General features: G+C 37.7%; 1 protein-coding gene across 6 annotated transcripts in view; it reads right to left on the reverse strand.

Moving 5' to 3' along the window:
• NALCN (sodium leak channel, non-selective) overlaps positions 1 to 18,978 on the reverse strand; it is a 367,092-nt gene that overhangs the window by 67,368 nt on the left and 280,746 nt on the right. Inside the window, exons 18-19 of one of the 6 annotated variants that reach the window (XM_036011431.1) lie at positions 17,937 to 18,008; positions 12,006 to 12,008 (exon numbers count right to left, since the gene is read on the reverse strand). The exons of 4 other annotated variants lie outside the window; for them this stretch is intronic. In XM_036011431.1, the coding sequence (XP_035867324.1) occupies positions 12,006 to 12,008; positions 17,937 to 18,008 (75 nt within the window). Of the gene's footprint in view, positions 1 to 3,736; positions 3,824 to 12,005; positions 12,009 to 17,936; positions 18,009 to 18,978 lie in introns of all 6 variants that reach the window. One more of the 6 variants, XM_036011432.1, reaches the window with a different exon arrangement.

Below are 18,978 nucleotides of genomic sequence, written 5' to 3' on the forward strand. Positions count from 1 at the left end.
CCTGTGCACATCAAAGCCCAATAAGATGCAGACAAAAGTCTGCAGCCAAAAAAGTAAGGATTTATTTTTAGGAAGTGGCCTTCCCTTGGAGACACAGGTGAGCTAATGCTCAAAGATCTGGCTCCCTGATGGCTTCTAGGGCACAGGTGGCAAACACAAGGTCTGTGGGCCAAATCTGGTCCTCCGCCTTGTTTTATCCAGCCCAGCACCTTGTTTCTACCCAGTGGCAGCACTGAGCTCTCCCTTAACTGTCAAGGAATAGTTACATTTATACAGTCCTAAAACTATATTTGGCCCTTTAAAGGCAACCATGAAGCTGATGTGGCCCCCGGTGAATGAATTTGACACCCCTGTTCTAGGGGATGGGTTACATAGGGGGAAATCATTAATCATGGTGACTAAGGGAGTTAGGGTCAGGGTCAGGGTCAGGGTTCCTATTGATTGCTCAGTGCTAGGGTAGAGAATTGCTGATCAGTGCTCCTGGTCCTGATGGCAGCCATGGTACCATTGTGTCTGATTTTGGTTGCTTTTCTGGATCTGGAGTTCAAACACAACTGAGACCTAGGTATTATCTCTAGTTTGACCAAAACTCTGTCTCTATGGTCAGTAGACCCAAAACTCTGCTCCTAAGATTATTTGATGTCAACCAGAATCTCATTGTCCTGAGGGCTCAATGATTACGGGAGTGGACAGGCAAGGTAAAGAAGGAGGCAGGTGAGTCAGGTTGCTAAATGAAACCAGTTTGAATCAAAAAGAAAGAAAGGAGAAAAGGTCATGCTAAAGAAATGAAGTTTCTGTGCAGTTATAGTGTTTGCCCAACAGCCCAGCCTAAGGTTGCCTGGACATTCTTACCAGAGAAGAGTTAGCATTGCAGCTACTGATTCTAGGACCTAAAGGATGTCCCAGCACCTGGGTCAGCATAACACAACCATGCCTGCTGGGTGGCCTCTGTGGATCTAGCTGAGACCCCTTCTTCTGACTATAAGAGAAACAGGTCTCTATGGAGACCTGTTGGCTATTGGAAAGGCTCCTCCTGCCTTGTGACATCTCTTCTTCCAACTCCTCCACCAATAGTGTGGCTGAAGTGGTGAGAAAGCAAGTCCCTTTTTCTTTGAAACTTTTCCCAAAAGAGAAAAGTCTTCATGCTTTTCCCCAAAGAGAAAAGTCTTTCCCACTGGGTCAGAGAATCTGGAAAATACTACTAAAAAGGGCTGCAGTTTCAGCCATATAGGTAAATCTTTGTTCTCTATATGATTCAGTCTTTTGTCTGTGTGTGCGGGCGGGGCAGGGGGGGTTAGTTCTACCCTGTGATCAGAAAACCTGGCCTTAATTAGTTGAGATGACCATTTAAATGTAATACCTAAAACCATTTGTTTTAATTTCTTCATCCTACCACCTTCTTCTATGTTTATAACACTGTTTGCTAGTACAATTTTAAACTAGATAATGATGGAGAAAAAGTGCTCAGTAACTATGAGTTAAATCATGTAACAGGTGACTTCAGAGTTCAGTAGAGGCATAAACTCCAGTGGTTTCCATTTTCTCACTGAGAGGTCCTTGCCAGGATCATCCTGTTCTTGAGCAGAGGCTGCTTACCCACCTCCTCATTTCCCGGGCTCCAAAAGAACCCACATAACCTTTGCAAAGTGAAGTCGGGCAGATGGGGCCACCTTGGCTTGGTAAGAGGTCCCCTGTGCCAGCCCCACACTTCCCAGGACTCCACCTCTGAGTCTGGTGCCAAAACAAAAGTAAACAGACTCCATATCCATTTAGCAATGCTCTTGTTCAGTCTCTTCTTGGATCAAATACTTCCTCTTTCCTGTGAGTATCTTCAATGGCTTTTGAATGAGAAAACTCAGTAGGTACTCAATAACTATCTGTTAAGTGAATTAACCTTGTAATTCTCTGAAGATAAAATTTTCTGATGACTTTTTTGACGATTTCATGCTTATGGAAAATGGACATATTCAGAAACAAAACAGCATGTGTTTGAAATATGCTTTTTAAAAGGGAAGCTAAGTAATATTAATCATATCTCAGGCTAGAATACTATGCTATCTCAAAATTAGCTGCACACCAATGATAGATGAAAGCAATGAAAAAATCAGACATTACTTCTTGCAAGTAGGAAATTTATAAACTTCTCTCTATATTCTAGGTGAAAGTTATTAAGGGAAACCTGAGTAAGCCAACATGAGGCTGGGCTAAACTCATTTCAATATGATAAATAGGAGATCTGATCTATGACTGAGAATATGGTCTCCATATATTGTGTGTTATAGCAATCTATTGCCAAGTTACAATAGTAAACAATTAAGGAATTAAAAAATTTTAATATTTTACCAGTAAGGAATTTGAGACTTTTAATATTTTACCAACATTTTAGTAAAAGATCTACTCTAAAGAAGAACTTGAATGTTCAAGTAAATTATGTTTTGTCACTTAAAATTTTTCATTTGAATTCAGATGGCTTTTGTTCTGATATAAAGATAAAACAAATATGTTTTGAGGAAGAAAATGTTCATGTATTTGCTACCTAGAGAAAAGACAAAGATACTGGTATTGAAAAAATCACACTGATCTTTAGGGAAGGTCTTGGTCTCACTTCTCTTAGGGGGAAAACCATTATTAAGGTCTTCCACATTTCAATCTTGTCATCATGAAATGTACTAGAAGGGCCAGTTTCCTAGAACTCCATCTAGTGGCTTAACATAAAAATATTGGTCTACCAGGTTGGCCTCTGGACCTGGGAGGCACAAGGCTTCAAGTGTCTGGTGAAAAATAATGAACTCTTTTGTCTTGTGTGAGTGAGGAAATTCTCCATTATGCAGGCATATGTAATGTCTTTATTCCTACTCCCTGGAGGAGAATCACAGTGAGGCATTTTCCTTTTCCCAGTCGGGGTCAATGTTATGCCCTCTCTACCTTTGAAAGTAAAACAAGCCTAGGACCCCTGATGATGATTCAAATGTGGGAATACTCTTCAATAAACACATATTCCCAGTTGCAAAAATATTACCCCTGGTCTCTCGCCAAGCCTTTGAAAAAAACATGTGAAAGATTGATTCTTTTTTTTCTTCTTCTCTGCATTGCCTTTGTGCTGTGGAATTTCAATCGTGTCTTAACATGACAGCCATCTATGTATAATCTTCTATAGAGGCTGAGGGAAGAGAATTGTGTCTTAAGAAATTGTATCTATTTTTCTTGACATTTCTCCATCTAAAATATTTTTAAATTGGCCCAAAGTTTAGGGTTATTTGAGAGATTTTCTGATCTTTATTAGCCTATAAATGCCACTAGTTGTTTATAAAAACAGTAGCCAGGGGTCCTCAGTTTTTTTTCCTCTGCTTCTCCATGTCTTCTTTCTTAATGTTCCAGAACAAAGGTGTTGGAAAAGCCTGTATATTCTGTAATGAAAAAAAAGAGGCCTATGAGTCTTCAAATTATTTTCATCCATTATAAAAAGGTTAGATTACATGATACCATCTGGTATTAAAGATAATTGTCATCTAAAGGAACTGCAGTGTAACTTTGCAGAGCATTAAATACAAAGGATTTTACTCAAATCTTCATCTCCACAAGGTAACACATTGTAAAATATTATCCGATATCAGTTAATATAATGTAATCTCATCAACAGACAACAGGAAAATAGTCCTTCTATGATACTTATATAAACTATGGTAGAACTGTATAAGAAAATAGAAAATGAGTGTTTCCTGGAATGGGCTCTTACCTGACTCTACTGAAGTGACAAGGTGATTGTCCAAAGTAGAGATAACAGGAGATACTAATGGGTGAGATCCTCTGTAATGAGCTCTTGCTGAGATGAGGAAAAAGTTGTATTTTTATTGTAGTGAATATCCCATTTCTTTGTGAATCAGCCCAGTCCTGAGTAAATGGATATGGCTCTTAAATAGCAACAGCAGATTAGTTCTTCCCAATCTTGTGTTTTAATAAAAATATTTTCATATACAGAAATGTAAATACATGTCTGGGCTAAATAGAATCTCATTGTAGATTGAAAAATAAAAGTAGGCTTTACTGTCTTATCATATGTAGGTACTTCAGTAAAAAAGAATATTGAACCCTGGCTGGCATAGCTCGGTGGATTGAGCATGGGCTGCGAACCAAAGTGTCGCAGGTTCAATTCCCACTCAGGGTATAGGCATGGGTTGCAGGCCATGGCCCCCAGCAACCGCACATTGATGTACCTCTCTCTCTCTCTCTCTCTTTCTCCCTCCCTTCCCATTCTAAAAATAAATAAATAAAATATTAAAAAAAAAGAATATTGAGACATGGCTCACCTCTTTCCACAACCACATCAAAATTACAACCAAAATATAGAACAACCATCACTCAGGAACATCAGAAATCACTCTGAGTGGAAGTCTGAAAACTACAAAATTGAGTTGAATGGAAGTCTGACAACTATGGAATTAAAGAAACCACATCTATCCGGGCTGGTCGGAGAGTCATAGATGTGGAATGGGCTGGTCCCATACCCATGTGGATATAAATTTGGGAGGGGTATCTTGGGAGCAAAGAGTCCCAGCCCTGCCACCATGCCAGGATTCCTGTGCCAGGAAGTTAAGTCCCCACAATTTCTGGCTGCAAACACCGGAAGGGATTGAGTAGGCAGGATAAACTGCTAGAGCACCAAGCAGTTCCTCTTAAAGAACCCACACATGGACTCACCTACTCAGACTCACTCCCTCTGAGCTCCAGAACCAGGGTAGCAGTTTGAAGTGCACCAGGGACATACTGGAAGAAACTGAAGTATCTGGCATCAAGGTGAGCAGAGGCCATTGTTCCTTTTTTAAACCCTGCCCCCAACAGAGCACAGAACTGGCAACCTGATGCCATATCTGAGACTCCATCAACTTGGCTAACACTATTTGATCCACCTTGAAGATCCCTTGAGGCTCTTTCCAGCCCAATTTGCAGGTCCACCCAAGCTTCTTTTCCATAAGAATGGCTGGTCTTGGCTTCTGAATCCTATCAAACAAGCAATAGCTGTCTTTAGTGAGCCCTAGCAGCAGCCAGATTAGAGTAGTAGCTTGGCTTTGCCTCTGAATCTCCAAGTCCTGCACAAGAAGCAGCCATCTCAGATTGCTTTACAGCTCAGACAAGGTGTCCTGGGCAAAATACAGGTGGGGGCTGACCTTGACCTGCACCACCTGGGAAACTTCAGGGCCACTGCACCCAGTGGATAGCTACAGACCATATTGGAGAACCAACAGTGTGCCCCTGAACAGCTGATTCTTCACACACAGCAGAGGTTGGGGTCAGTGGTCCCCTCCCTTTGATTTTCAAACAGCAACCAAGGCTCAACTACAAGAGGAGGATGTCCTCAGCCCACATGAAGGGCACACCCAGATGGCATGATAGGGGAGGCTGTACCACTGGGCCCTATAGGACACCTACTATATTAGGCCATACTATCAAGACAGAAAGTTAAAGCAGCTCCACCTAACACATAGAAACAAACATACGGAAGTTGCCAAAATGAGGAGACAAAGAAACATGGCTTGAATGAAAGAACAGATAAAAACTCCAGAAAAAGAGCTAAATGAAATGGAGATAAGCAATCTATCAGATGCAGAGTTCAAAAGACTGTTTATAAGGATGTTCAAGGAACTTAGTGAGGACCTTAGCAGCATAAAAAAGATGCAGCAGAAATGAAGGATACGCTAAATGAAATAAAGAACAATTTGTAGGGAAACAACAGTAGAGTGAATGAAGCTGAGAAATAAATTAATGTTTTGGAATATAGGGAAGCAAAATACAACCATGCAGAACAAGAAGAAGAAAGAATAAAAAAAATGAGGATAGTATAAGCAGCCTCTGGGACAATGTTCCCAGAGGTCCAACATTCCCATCACTGAAGTGCCAGAAGGAGAAAAGAAAGAACAAGAAATTGGAAGTCTACCTGAAAAAACAGTGAAAGAAAACTTCTGTAATTTGGTGAAGGAAATAGACATGCAATTCCAGGAAGCACAGAGAGTCTCAATCACGATGGATGCAAAGAGGCCTACTCCAAGACACATCATAATTAAAAGGCCAAAGGTTAAAGACGAAGAGACTCTTAAAAGCAGTAAGAGAAAAGAAGTTAGTTACCAGATGGTTGCCACATGGGATGTGGGAGTGGGAGAATGGGTGAAGAGGTGAGGGGATTAAGAAGTATGAATAGGTGGTTACAGAGCAGCCATGGGGATGTAGAGTACAGTATAGGAAATGGAATAGCTGAAGAACTTATGACATTGAACAATGGTGGGGGGATTGTCTGAGGCAGTAGGGGGTGCTGGGTGGAGGGGGCCAAAGTGGGAAAAATCATGACAACTGTAATAGCATAATCAATAAATATAATTAAAAATAAATAAAACTTACAAAAAGAATGGGAAAACAGGAAATTACTTAATGGGAAATCTATGCCTATTAAAATTTAGTAAATAAAATTTCAGATACATCATCCATTGAAGTTCAACCCAACCCAGTTAGTAACCCAACTACTAACTCAGAAAAATGTAAATTATCACAGAAAGACTAAACTTTTTATTATAGTAAAAATGAAAATTTTTAAATGTTGCATAAACCACATAAACCAATTTTTCCACAGGTATATATTTTCTATATTACTTATTACTTTAACCTCCAATGAAAAAATAGTAAAAGAAAAGCCTTGTTAAATTATCTTCCCATGCTTGTTAGATAAAATTTAATAGCAGCTTTTCTAATCCAGAGTAATATTATAATCACTCTGGAACTTATCTGAAAATAATCTATAAAGCAGATACTAGTTTAATGAAATATAACATACTTTGATTACCACAAATTAGGTACTATCTAGGAAAGCATCTCAGGTTATATTATTTTACTAATATTACCTAGACTTATTGTAGTCATTATTTTATAATATATAAGTATCTCCTTAAATCATCATCTTGTATACCTGAAACTGATATAAAGTTATATGTCAATTATTTCTCCATAAAAATTTAAAAGGTTGAATTAAAGTTTGATTGATAAATATGTATATAATTTTGCTTCAATTAAGTTATACTGTCACTTTGAAATTTTTCATATTTTGTGGTGTATACAAATGTATATAGCCATAGATTTTATTTCCTTAGTTTACTGTTCTCTGAATATATTTTATTTCCATCTATCCACTTAGTCTCTTATCTCAAAATGGTCTTTCAACTAATCTATGAGAGTTTTTAAGTGTTATGAAAATCTTAGTGAAAGCCAACAACTATGTAGCCTTAATATAATCACATATAAATATTTATGTTAATATTTAATAGATTAAATATTTGATAAATATTGAATACTTTAACAGTAACATACACATTAATAATCACTACTTAATATTAAAACATTAAATATTAATAAATATATTTAATATGGGGTGTTACTAATTTAAAACTTAATCAATATTGGTGTATTAATTCCCAACACTTTATTTTCCTAAAACCTCAAGTTATTTTTTCCAAATATTGGTTATAAAAAATTGCTGCTGTATGAGGAGACTGATCCCAACTCAGCTTCAGTGATATCTGTCTGTATTCCTCTCATCTGCATGGTCACCCAGCACCTTTCTCTCCCTCATATTCCCCTTGCAAGTCTAGTCCAAGGTTTGTGGGATGCTGCAGGTACTCAAGCCTTCTCAGTAGTGCTAAGTGTGCCTTGTTAGTTGTGCCCAGAATGTGGAGCTGCAGAGAACGAAGATGACCTTGTTCAAAATTGCTGAATTGCTGGGCTAACCAGTGGGACTGTAATCTGAAAAGAACTTGCCAAATGGGAAAAAGCAAATGGGGTAAGATGCTAATGATTTGCATAATTACCCTCTCTTAGACTTCTCAATTAATTGGACCAGATTCAGGGAACTGGGAGCTCTGGTTCTAGAAAATAGAGAATAGAATAAGAATGAAGAGGCTCTTTTTTCCCTTCCTCAAATTTCCCTTTTCATCTAGCTAATGATGTGCACAAGAACAGATGATCCTTTGGAGAGAATCATTAGAATTTAATTAGATTTTACCTTTGTCTAGAAAGCACCATGGTCTCCTTTACAAAATCAGGCTCATCCTCTTTTCCACAGGAATATGACCTAGAGGCTCATGTTCTAGAGAAGAGCCCAGGTGTTAATTCATCTGTCTTGGATCCTGGGGACAAACAGCTGGGGTAATGGGACCATTGAAGAGGCGAGTAACCAAATGAAACACCTCTCATTCAGTCTATAGCCAATGAAAGACCACCCCTAGCCAAGTCCTCACCCACTCAGAAGTTACAGAGATCCAACATGATGTGCACTCTGAAGGTTTCATGTAGCCAGTTACAACCCATGTAGAAGACAATGTTATGCTTGTCTCAATGATAGCGGTCACCGTTCTTCTGCTACTGGTGTCTCTAATGGTAGTTACAGATTCTGTTCAGCTGTTTCTCATGCCACGATCACCATCCCCTCTTATCCACCTATCTTGATTTACATCCTGCTCACAATCACTCTTCCATCTGTCAAGTCAATCAGGCCTAACTTTACCAATACCTTGATTGTGTTCCTGCCCCTCATTGCCAGGTGTCCTTGAAAGATGCTGGTCTTTATTAATTTGATGAGATTTCCTGTTAAAGTCTATGCAAGTCTTCTACTTCTGATACAGGACTGTTTTTTCCTGGCATGTCAAAGCAGAGTGGAGAATGTCATAGCTGAACTTTTGGCATTACAGAAGATCATGGCTGCCCATGCCCACAACTTCCAAACAGCTATAGGCAATGCCAACCTCTGTTGATGAATCTATGTTGTTAGTTTAGGAGTATTTCCACCAAATAAGTATTCAGCAAATGATTTGAAAAAAATAGTCTGACAATACCTTGAAGATGTTAGCTTAATTCAGTATAAAACTGCAGGTGATACACTTTCTCCTGCAGGTGAGCAAGAAACTTAGGATCAAGCTAGAAAAGGGTGCAGTGATTTATCAAAAGCATTTTATGCCCCTTAAATACAGTCTCTTCTAGGCCTCACTGGAAACTTCTGAAGCAAGCCCTTGAGGATGTGCTTTGAAGGTGACTGTCAATTGCCTACATCTTGGGGGTAACTGTGGATCTCTCTTAGACTTAATACTAATAATGGAAAGTTACTTACAGAGTGCTTCACAGATACAAACTTGTTTCACTCTCACCTATTAGACAAGGTCTACTAATTTACAAACCTCATTTAACAGATGACAAAACTGAGGTGCAGAAAGATGAGGTGCAGAAAACTTGCCTAAAGTCAAACATCCATGAAGTGGTGAAGCCAGGATTCTAAATTTGGCTACTGAGCTACTGAGTGAATACCTTGGCAACACACTGGTCATCCACTCCTATGAGATTGCTTATGTCCCCATCTGACGGATGAAGAAACTGAGACTTCTCAAGGACTCACCACTGCTCAGAAGATTTGCAGAAAAGTGTGGTTGATTGCAAAGCCTACTCTCATTCTACACTGACAGAGCATATTCTATATGACTGTATAGACCTGAATAGGAATGAGGCCATCTTTGTAACCAGTGTCAAGAAGGCCACACAATTCCAGCCCTGAAATGAGCAAGCCTGAGTTGACTTGTTCATCAGGGTCTGGTATGAGTTGTAACCAATATTCAGCAAAAGATCTCCCAAGAAAACACTTTTATTACCCAAAGACAACTCATAGCTACTAGTGGGAAGTTTTATGGAAGGTGTGGAGACAGAAGGAAGAGACTGAAGAGAGTTTCGGTTCTAGGGATTTAAACTGCCCAAAAGAGCCAAAATTCCTATAGTCCATGTAACAACTTTCACATAAATTGGAAAAAGACTGTTTCTTCTTCTTGAGGGGTGTAGTCCCAAGAAGTGGACTGCTTGGTCATGTGCCTGAGCAGGTGGAGGTGCAGGCTGGATTTTAGTTCCAATTGTTGTGTTGCTATGTCACCTTTGTATTGTGCATAATCTGTATGTGGCCTTGAGAAGCAGCCACACTATGAATATAGGAAAATTAAGGGATTTAGAATTTGTCAATACAGAGCATGAGAAGGGGGAATCCTCTGTAAAATAAAAGCTTAGAGTGGTAGTTAATACATGGATTTCAGAGTCACACAGACCAAGGTTTGATTCCAGGTTCTCTGACTCCCTGACTCACTAGAAAGGGTGACCTCAGATACGTCATCTACCCTTCCAGAGCCTTAATTTCTTCATCTCAAAACAGCTAATAATCCTCATCTTCTGGATTGCCAAGAGGACCTAATGGAGTGAGTAGGTGAAAGAGCTCACAGTGTTCAGCACATGGTCACCTTCCAATAAATGGGAGAACTTAGTTGCATAAGTTCTTGGGGACACATAAATATGGCTGCCAACCTGGAAAATCATGTTATAGTTGATATTGCTAATTGATGTGTTACCCAAAATTGTTTCCATGGTATGCGATACTGGGAAAAATGATCTTCTCTAAGATTCAATTTTGTCAGCTATAACATGGGTGTCATAATAGCATTTTTCTGTATAGGTGTGTTGTGCAGATTACATGAGATAGTATCTGTAAGGGCTTAGCACCCTAAGGTGCATCTCAGTGGATGTTACCTAATTACTCATTCTATTCCCATCCCCTTTTTTTCCTTTTCCCTTATCTTAGTTTAAATGGCATTTTCATGGCATAATGAAATAGAATTTGAAGTATGAAACAAAAACATTGGGATTATTGTTTACTTTATTTTATGCTGTACTTTAGATAAGTGATTTTAATTGCTGAAATCACTCAATAAGGGAATCATGACTATGCTATGTATGCATTTTCTTGTCACAATTATATTCAGAAAAATAGAGATATGTTTAACGGCTCCTACATCTAACTAGTGTCATAAGTTTTTTCTAAGAGCGAACATCGTGAACTCCATGAGGAAATAACTTATGTGTCTAGTATCTAGAAAAATGTCTGGCATTTAGAAAATGCTACAGAAATATTTTTTAAAGATTTTATTTATTTATTTTTAGAGAGAGGGGAAGGGAGGGAGAAAGAAAGGGAGAGAAACATCGATTGGTTGCCTCTCATGCACCCCAACTGGGGATTGAACCTGCAACTCAGGCATGTGCCCTGCTGGGTAATAGAACTGGTGACCTTTTGCTTTGTAGGACAACACCCAACCAACTGAGCCACACCTGTCAGGGCCAGGAATGTGCTTGAATGAATGCCTTAGAGGTGCTTTCTTTCAGGAAGAAAATTCAGCTCAAGTTATTTAAATCCCTATAGCTTAATAAATGTGTAGCGATTTTATTTACATTTGCATAGTATATAAATTATATTTGTAGTCAATAAAAATGATTCTCTTAAAAATGATAAGAGAAAAACAAACCTTACATGTGCTACTAACTATAGTTTTTTTGTAGTAAGTGGCATTCAACTAAAGGCTATTCTTTAAACTTTAAAAATTATTAATAGAAGTGTGTAGCCAGGAAAATTTTGTCATAGATCCAAATATCAGAATACAAATATCAGATCAGAATGAGCATTGAAAATGGTTATGTAGATATTGTCCTAATTAACGATGGCAAAATACAAAATAATGAAACTTTTGAAAATAATGCAAAATATTTAATTATTATACTTTGACATTTTTTTATACATCCAGGTTAGCAGAAATGATAATGCATTTTTGTTTAATTTTCAAGGCTTTGAATTAGAGAAAGCTCAATAGCAGTAGTAATGTGTTTTAAAGCATACTGCTAATTTGTTTTGATTTCATCTGATGTACTGAAAAGGTCACTGTCTTCTGAGGGAAGCTTTCTTTACTACAGCTGAACAGTATAGTCAAAGGCAAAACAACAGTGAATTAAAAATATTGAATTTATTGGGATGACATTGGTTAATAAAATTACATAGGTTTCAAGCATGCAATTTTATGATAGATCATCTGTATATTGTACTGTGCATTCACCACCCCAAGTCAAGCCTCCTTCCATCACTATTTATCCCCCCTTTACCTTCTACCTGCTCCCACCTCCTTCCCACTGATAATCACCATACTGTTGTCTGTGTCTATGAAGGTTTTTCCTTTGCTTAATCTTTTCACCTTTTTGACCCTGCTCCCCAAACTCCTTTCCTCTGACAGTTGTCAGTCTGTTCTCTGTACCTATGAGTTCTTTCCCTTTTGTTTGTTAGTTTATTTTGTTCATTAGATTCCACATATAAGTGAAATCATAACAACAGTGAATTTAATAGCAGCCTTGAATTTTATAATTTAGTTGGTGGGACATTCTGTCTCTCACAATACTCCCCAGATAAGTCGTGAAAAAAGATATAGATGACAATTTATGCCAAGTGAATGATTTGCATTTAAGCATGCAATAGAATTATCAAGTTCTATAAAAATGGCCTACCTTTGTTTCTCATCAAAGAGTTCTAAAATATAACCAGAAATACATTTATTTTTCTCAAGGCATGATGCCTTGTTACTTGTTAATTTAACAAGTAAGTAGAAGAAGACAAATTAAAGATGATTTTGGGTAGAAAAGGGAGATTTCATCCACAACTCAAATACCTAAAGCTCTGAGGCCCTTTTTCTCTGAAAAAGTATTTCCTTTGTGGGTTTGTATTTCCCTTTTCATAAAATTCCACATACTGGAATCATATGGACCCTGCTTCAAATGATAGATGGATATTTGGAAATGTGGGTCTCTTGAGAACTGAGACCACTAGCAACCCTGTAGCTAAATTATCAGTACCAAGGACTAAGTCCTCTATATTAATATGACTTTACTTTCATTTCAAAAAATGACTGTCCAGGAATTTAAGGCCATTAATCAATAACTAAATTCATCGTTAGCTGTAGGAATCTCCCAAAAATCCATTTATCTAAACTATAAACTAATCAACCAGTCTCTTGCTCAAGTTATTCAACTGGTCAATCAGTCACTTATAAGTAATTATGTTTATCAAGACTCAGACCAAGACCCTGCCGAGCTAGGGCCATCAATTCTATTTTTTAAAAAATATGCTGTTTCTAAAACTTAGTTGTATTTAATTTTTTAAAACTTTTTTTTAAGATAAGTTTTTTAAAAAGATTTTATTTATTTTTATTTTTAGAGAGAGAAGGGAGGGAGAAAGAGAGAGAGAGAGAAACATCAATGTGTGGTTGCTGGGGCTGTGGCCTACAACCCAGGCATATGCTCTGACTGGGAATTGAACCTGCAATGCTTTGGTTCATAGCCCATGCTCAATCCACTGAGCTATGCCAGCCAGGGCTCTGTATTTAATTTTTAAAGGGAATACATGTGTATGGTTAAAAATTTTAAAGGCATAAAGTAGATTTCCAGAGTCAAGATGGAAGCAGAAGGTCACCATTTATTTTCCCTCATTTCAAAAATCACCCCAAATCAAGAAGAAAAGTGAAAAACAGAAGTGTAAACTCCACCTGATAACTTATAACTGAAATGTGGGGACAGAATGGATAGGAAAAATATCGAACGTAGAAAACAGGTAAAGGTATGTCACCACTTCTTCCTCCCCCACCCACAGTGCTGCCCTCCCCAGAGCCATAAGTAATGGTTACCTGTCCCTAACAGATACTTGTTACCTGTTGTGCATTGTGGAGAGTCCTACATTTTTTTCTTAGCTGAAATGTAATTGATATATAGCATTACATTAGTTTCAGGTGAACAATGTAATGATTTGATATTTGTATATGTTGTGAAATGATCAACTTTTATATCAAGAATTTTCTGCCCAATCTCAGTCATAGCTCCCTGTGTAGAGGCACTTAAACTCAAACTCAAAACCTTGAAAATATGCATCCCAATGATCCCTTCTGAGGCATCATTAAAACTGTTGAAGTGTTGATCTTCTTCACTATAAGAACTACTAAGATTAGCCCTCATTTGTGTGGCTCAGTAGATTGAGTGCCAGCCTGAGAACCAAAGGGTCACTGGTTCAACTCCCAGTCAGGGCACATGCCTGGGTTGTGGGCCAGGTCCCCAGTAGGGAGTGCATGAGAGGCAACCACATATTGATGTTTCTCCCCCTCTCTTTTTCTCGCTCTGAAAATAAATAAATAAAATCTTAAAAATAAAAGAACTACTAAGATTGATCACACGACATTTTTGGGCAATCTACATGGCAAAGGCAGATGAGAAAACCGAGGATCAGATAAGTGAGCTGCTCAAGGTTATAGAGAAGCAGATCCAGGCATTAGTCCAGACCTTCTAAGACAAAGTCCAGTATCCTGTATTAGAACTGGAGATGTGGGCCATTTTAACAGCACCCCTTCTTATCTTTAAATTCCCAGAGCACAGCAGAGCAGAGTCTCCAACAGGAGTGAGAAGACACAGAGTGGTGGAAACCTTTTCCTTCTCCATTTTGTATAGAGCTATTTGAATCATTTGTCTTGTAAATTCTTTTTTTTTCTTTCTTCTTAATTTCTCTTTTCTTTTTTCTTTACCTTTTTAGTTGTTTATTAAAAAAAAAAAACAGCATAAAAAATGCCCATGAACAACCTATATACATGGACTATTTATTCTTCTTAACATTCTAATTTATGGGTTACATTATAATTCAGAATTACTATTATTATTATTATCGCTATTATCATTATTAGTGTAAAAAGATAAGTGCACCCAAAGAAGCTATGCATTTGACATCTTGCACTTGGCCTTAATTCTTTTTTTAACATTTTTTCATTAATGTTTGAATACTGTTGTCTCCATTTTTCAACAACCATTCCAACCCCTCAACCACCCACACCTCCCACCCTCAGTCATACCACCCTTTGGCTTTGCCCATGGGTCCCTTATAAATGTTCTTTGACAACCCTTCCCTTCTGTCCCCTATTATTTCCCTCCCCCTTCCCTTCTGGTAACTGTCAATTTCTTCTTAATTTCAATGTCTCTGGTTATATTTTGCTTGCTTGCCTGTTTGTTGATTAGGTTCCAATTATAGGTGAGATCATATAGTATTTGTCTTTGACCACCTGGCTTACTTCACTTAGCATAATGCTCCTTAGTTCCATCCATGATGTCATGAAGCATAGGAGTTCCTTCTTTATTTCTGCTACATAGTATTTCATTGTGTAAATGTACCATATTTTTTTAACTGATGTGCAACTAGGCTGCTTCAAGCACTTGGTTCTTGTAAATTGTGCTGCTATGAACATTGGGATGCATAGGTTCTTTTGGATTGGTGTTTCAGGGTTCTTAGGGTATAATCCCAGCAGTGGAATTGCCAGGTCAAAAGGCAGCTCGATTTTTAGTTTTCTGAGGAAATTCCATACTGCTTTCCATAGTGGTTGTACCAGTCTGCAGTCCCACCAGCAGTGCACTAGGGTTTCCTTTTCTCCACATCCTCTGCAATACTTGTTTGTTGATTTGTTTATGATGGCCATTCTGGCTGGTGTGAAGTAGTATCTCATTGTGGTTTTAATTTTCATTTCTCTGATGACTAGTGATGCCAAGCATCTTTTCATATGTCTCTGGGCCCTCTGTATGTCCTCTTTGGAGAAGTGTCTGTTCAGGTCCTTTGCCTATTTTTTAATTGGGTTGTTTGTCTTCCTGGAGTGCATCATGTGAGTTCCATATATTTTTTGGAGATCAAGCCCTAGTCTGAGGTATCATTGGCAAATATATTTACCCATACAGTTGGTTTCCTTTTCATTTTGTTAATGTTTTCTTTAGCTGTGCAGAAGCTTTTTATTTTGATGAAATCCCATTTGTTTATTCTTTCCTTTATGTCTCTTGCTCTAGGGGATATATTGGTGAAAATATTGCTACATGGGATGTCTGATATTTTCCTGCTTATGTTTTCTTCTAGGAATTTTATAGTGTCACAACTTATATTTAAGTCTTTTATCTACTTTGAATTTATTTTTGTGTATGGTGTAAGTTGGTGGTTGAGTTTCATTTTTTTGCATGTAGCTGTCCAGATGTCCCAACAACATTTGTTGAAAAGGCAATTTTTACTCCATTTTATGCTGCTGCCCCTTTGCCAAATATTATTTGACCATAGAGATTAATAGGAGAGCTTTACAAAGCATTTAAGGAAGAGCTAACCCCTATACTTCTCAGACTATTCCAAAAAATCCAAAAGGTGGGAAGACTCCCAAACTCTTTTTATTTGGCCAGCTTAATCCTAATCCCTCAACAAGACAAAGACACACAAATAAAGAAAACTATGGCCATTATCACTGATGAACATAGATGCTAAAATCCTCAACAAAATACTGGTAAGCCGTATCCAGCAATACATCTAAAACATCATACACCATGATCAAGTGGTTTTCATCCCAGGGATGCATGGATGGCACAATATTCACAAATCAATAAACACAATACATCACATAAACAAAAGCAAAGACAAAACTCACATGATCATATCAATAGATACAGAAAAAGCATTTGGTAAGGTACAGCACCCATTTATGATAAAAACACTCAGCAAAATGGGAGTAGAAGGAGCATATTGCAGTATAATGAAGGCCATATATGAAAGGCCTACAGCAAACATCATATTCAACAGACAAAAACTAAAAGCTTTCTCACTAATATCAGGAACAGGACAAAGATGTCCACTTTCACCACTTCTATTCAGCATAGTATTGGAAGTCCTAGCCACAGCAATCAGACAAGAAGAAGAAATAAAAGGCATCCAAATCAGAAAGGAAGAAGTAAAACTGTCATTGTTTGCAGGTGATATGATAGTGTACATAGAAATCTGGGAAGATTCCACCAAAAACTAATAAGTGAATTTGGCAAACAGTGAGATGCAAAGTCAATTTTCAGAAATCGAAGGTATTTTTGTACACTAACAATGAAATATCTGAAACAGAACTCAGCATAAAAATCTCATTTGTCATAGCAATAAGAAAAATAAAGTACCTAGGAATAAACCTAACCAAGGAGATAAAAGACCTGTACTCAGAAAACACAACACTGAAGAAAGAAATTAAGGAAGACACAAATAAATGGAAGCATATACCTTGTTCATGGATTGGAAGAATTCACATCGTCAAAATGTCCATACTACCCAAAGCAATTTATAGATTCAATACAATCCTTATTAAAATACTAATGATATATTTCACAGATATGGAGCACATATTTCAAAAATTTATATAGAACCATAGATGACCCTGAATAGACTCAGCAATTTTGAGAAAGAAGAACAAAGTAGGAGGGGTCACCATACATGGCATCAAACTGTGGCCTTAATCTTGCATAGACTAGTGTAGAAGAGATGAGGAAAACATTTTTTTTTGCAGAAGAAAATAACTAAATGGCTATTCCAGAGATCAAATTTGTATTCTTAAAACACTCTTAATTTTTATTTCTAATTGTAGTCTCTTATGTCTTGAGATTCAGTAGGTGACACAGCTTAAGCAGCCTCAAGGAGCACCCTCTCATTTTGTACTGTGCTGGGCTGTAGTAAAATGCTATTGCCTTTGGGCATTCCTCAGACTGCACAGTATTAAGTAATTCTGAGGATGTCCCCATTCCCTGATAGTTTTACAAATTTTACTCAGGTACCTCATACATTTTCTCTTTTTAAAACTACTTATGTGCATTTACAAATCAACAACTAAATTTTCTTTTTATTGGAGAATCTCATCCATCCAATCCTTTCAATTTTGTGTCATTGAGGACCTATGAAGTCAGTTTTCATTGCCAAATCAATCAGCTAAATCTCTCAGAAAAAGTCCAACTTTATTTTTCAATTCAAATAACGCATTAACACATGCCCTTGTGACAACTATGTTATTTCTAAGGCTTAACTCTAAGGTAGATAAATTCCTGAAAGGTTTTCCAGAAATTTGTCACCTGAATAGATAAGAAGGTGCTGTTCAATGGGATCTTCCTTCTGGAGAAAGTCATATGGGAAGAGTCCCTTTGTTTGGCAACCCAGAGGATTTTACATTCCAGAGAAATATACCACACCAAGTTTCAACTTTCTCTTGAATTGATGAGTGAGAATTTCATGTTTCTTTTGTAAACTGGGAGAGAGGTGAACAAAGAAAAGGTGGTAGAAAAGAAAAAGTGGAAGATCAAATTTAAGAAAGAGTTCATAGGAAAGTGAGGCTCTGGAAATTGCTTCCTTCCAAGTATTTCCATCTGCCTAGGCTCTGAAGGTCTCTGGGAACCCCTAAGACGAATTCACATTAGTTGAAAGATAGTTATTCTGGACAAGTGAATAAGGTCATTTCGGTTCCTATTTGGCAGGTCGACTCTGCATACAGGCTCACAGTATTACAATCGCCTTGTGGGCCATTTCTGGTTGAGGCAGAATTCTCTTCTCTATGAATACATTGACACTTGCAGGGCTGGTCCAGCACATGATCTGTTTTGTGTAGGCTGGGGAGAGTCTTTAAGACCCTACTGCACAGGTGACAAACAAAAGGCCTGTGGGCCAAATCTGGCCCTCCACTTTGTTTTATCCTGCCGGGAACCTTGTTTCTACCCAGCGGCAGCACCAAGCTCTGGCTTTACTGTAAGGAGTAGTTACATTTATACAGTCCTAAAATTACATTCGTCCCTTTGAAGGCAACTGTGAAGCTGATGTGGCCCCTGATGAAAATGAGTTTGACATTCCTGCCCTAGCGGTTGGCCTTGCCTGAACTTATCTAGTTACAGTTTGATTAAAAAAACCTGTAGTACAGTGTAGTGTTCAAGGCTGTACTCATGTAGTATTGATCATAATGCTAGAATTGAGCCAGTCGGAAGGAAATGGAATTTGGAACACATGTTGTTATAAATTTGTTTAGAAGCCTTCCTTTCTTTATTTCAATGAGACTTTTTAGGTTTATCTCATCAAATTCTGCGATGATAATATAGAAGTCCCAGAAATATTTATTCTCATTTTATAAAAGACACTCCAACACATACTCAACTCTATGCATGAATTATAAGCTAATATAAACAATGAATACATAGGATATTGTCTTGATTAGTTAGGATTGTTTTTGGCATATATATTTAAGGTACTGTTTAAAA

This window comes from Phyllostomus discolor, chromosome 11, assembly GCF_004126475.2.
Source record: "Phyllostomus discolor isolate MPI-MPIP mPhyDis1 chromosome 11, mPhyDis1.pri.v3, whole genome shotgun sequence".
In the NCBI taxonomy this organism is placed as follows: Eukaryota; Metazoa; Chordata; class Mammalia; order Chiroptera; family Phyllostomidae; genus Phyllostomus; species Phyllostomus discolor.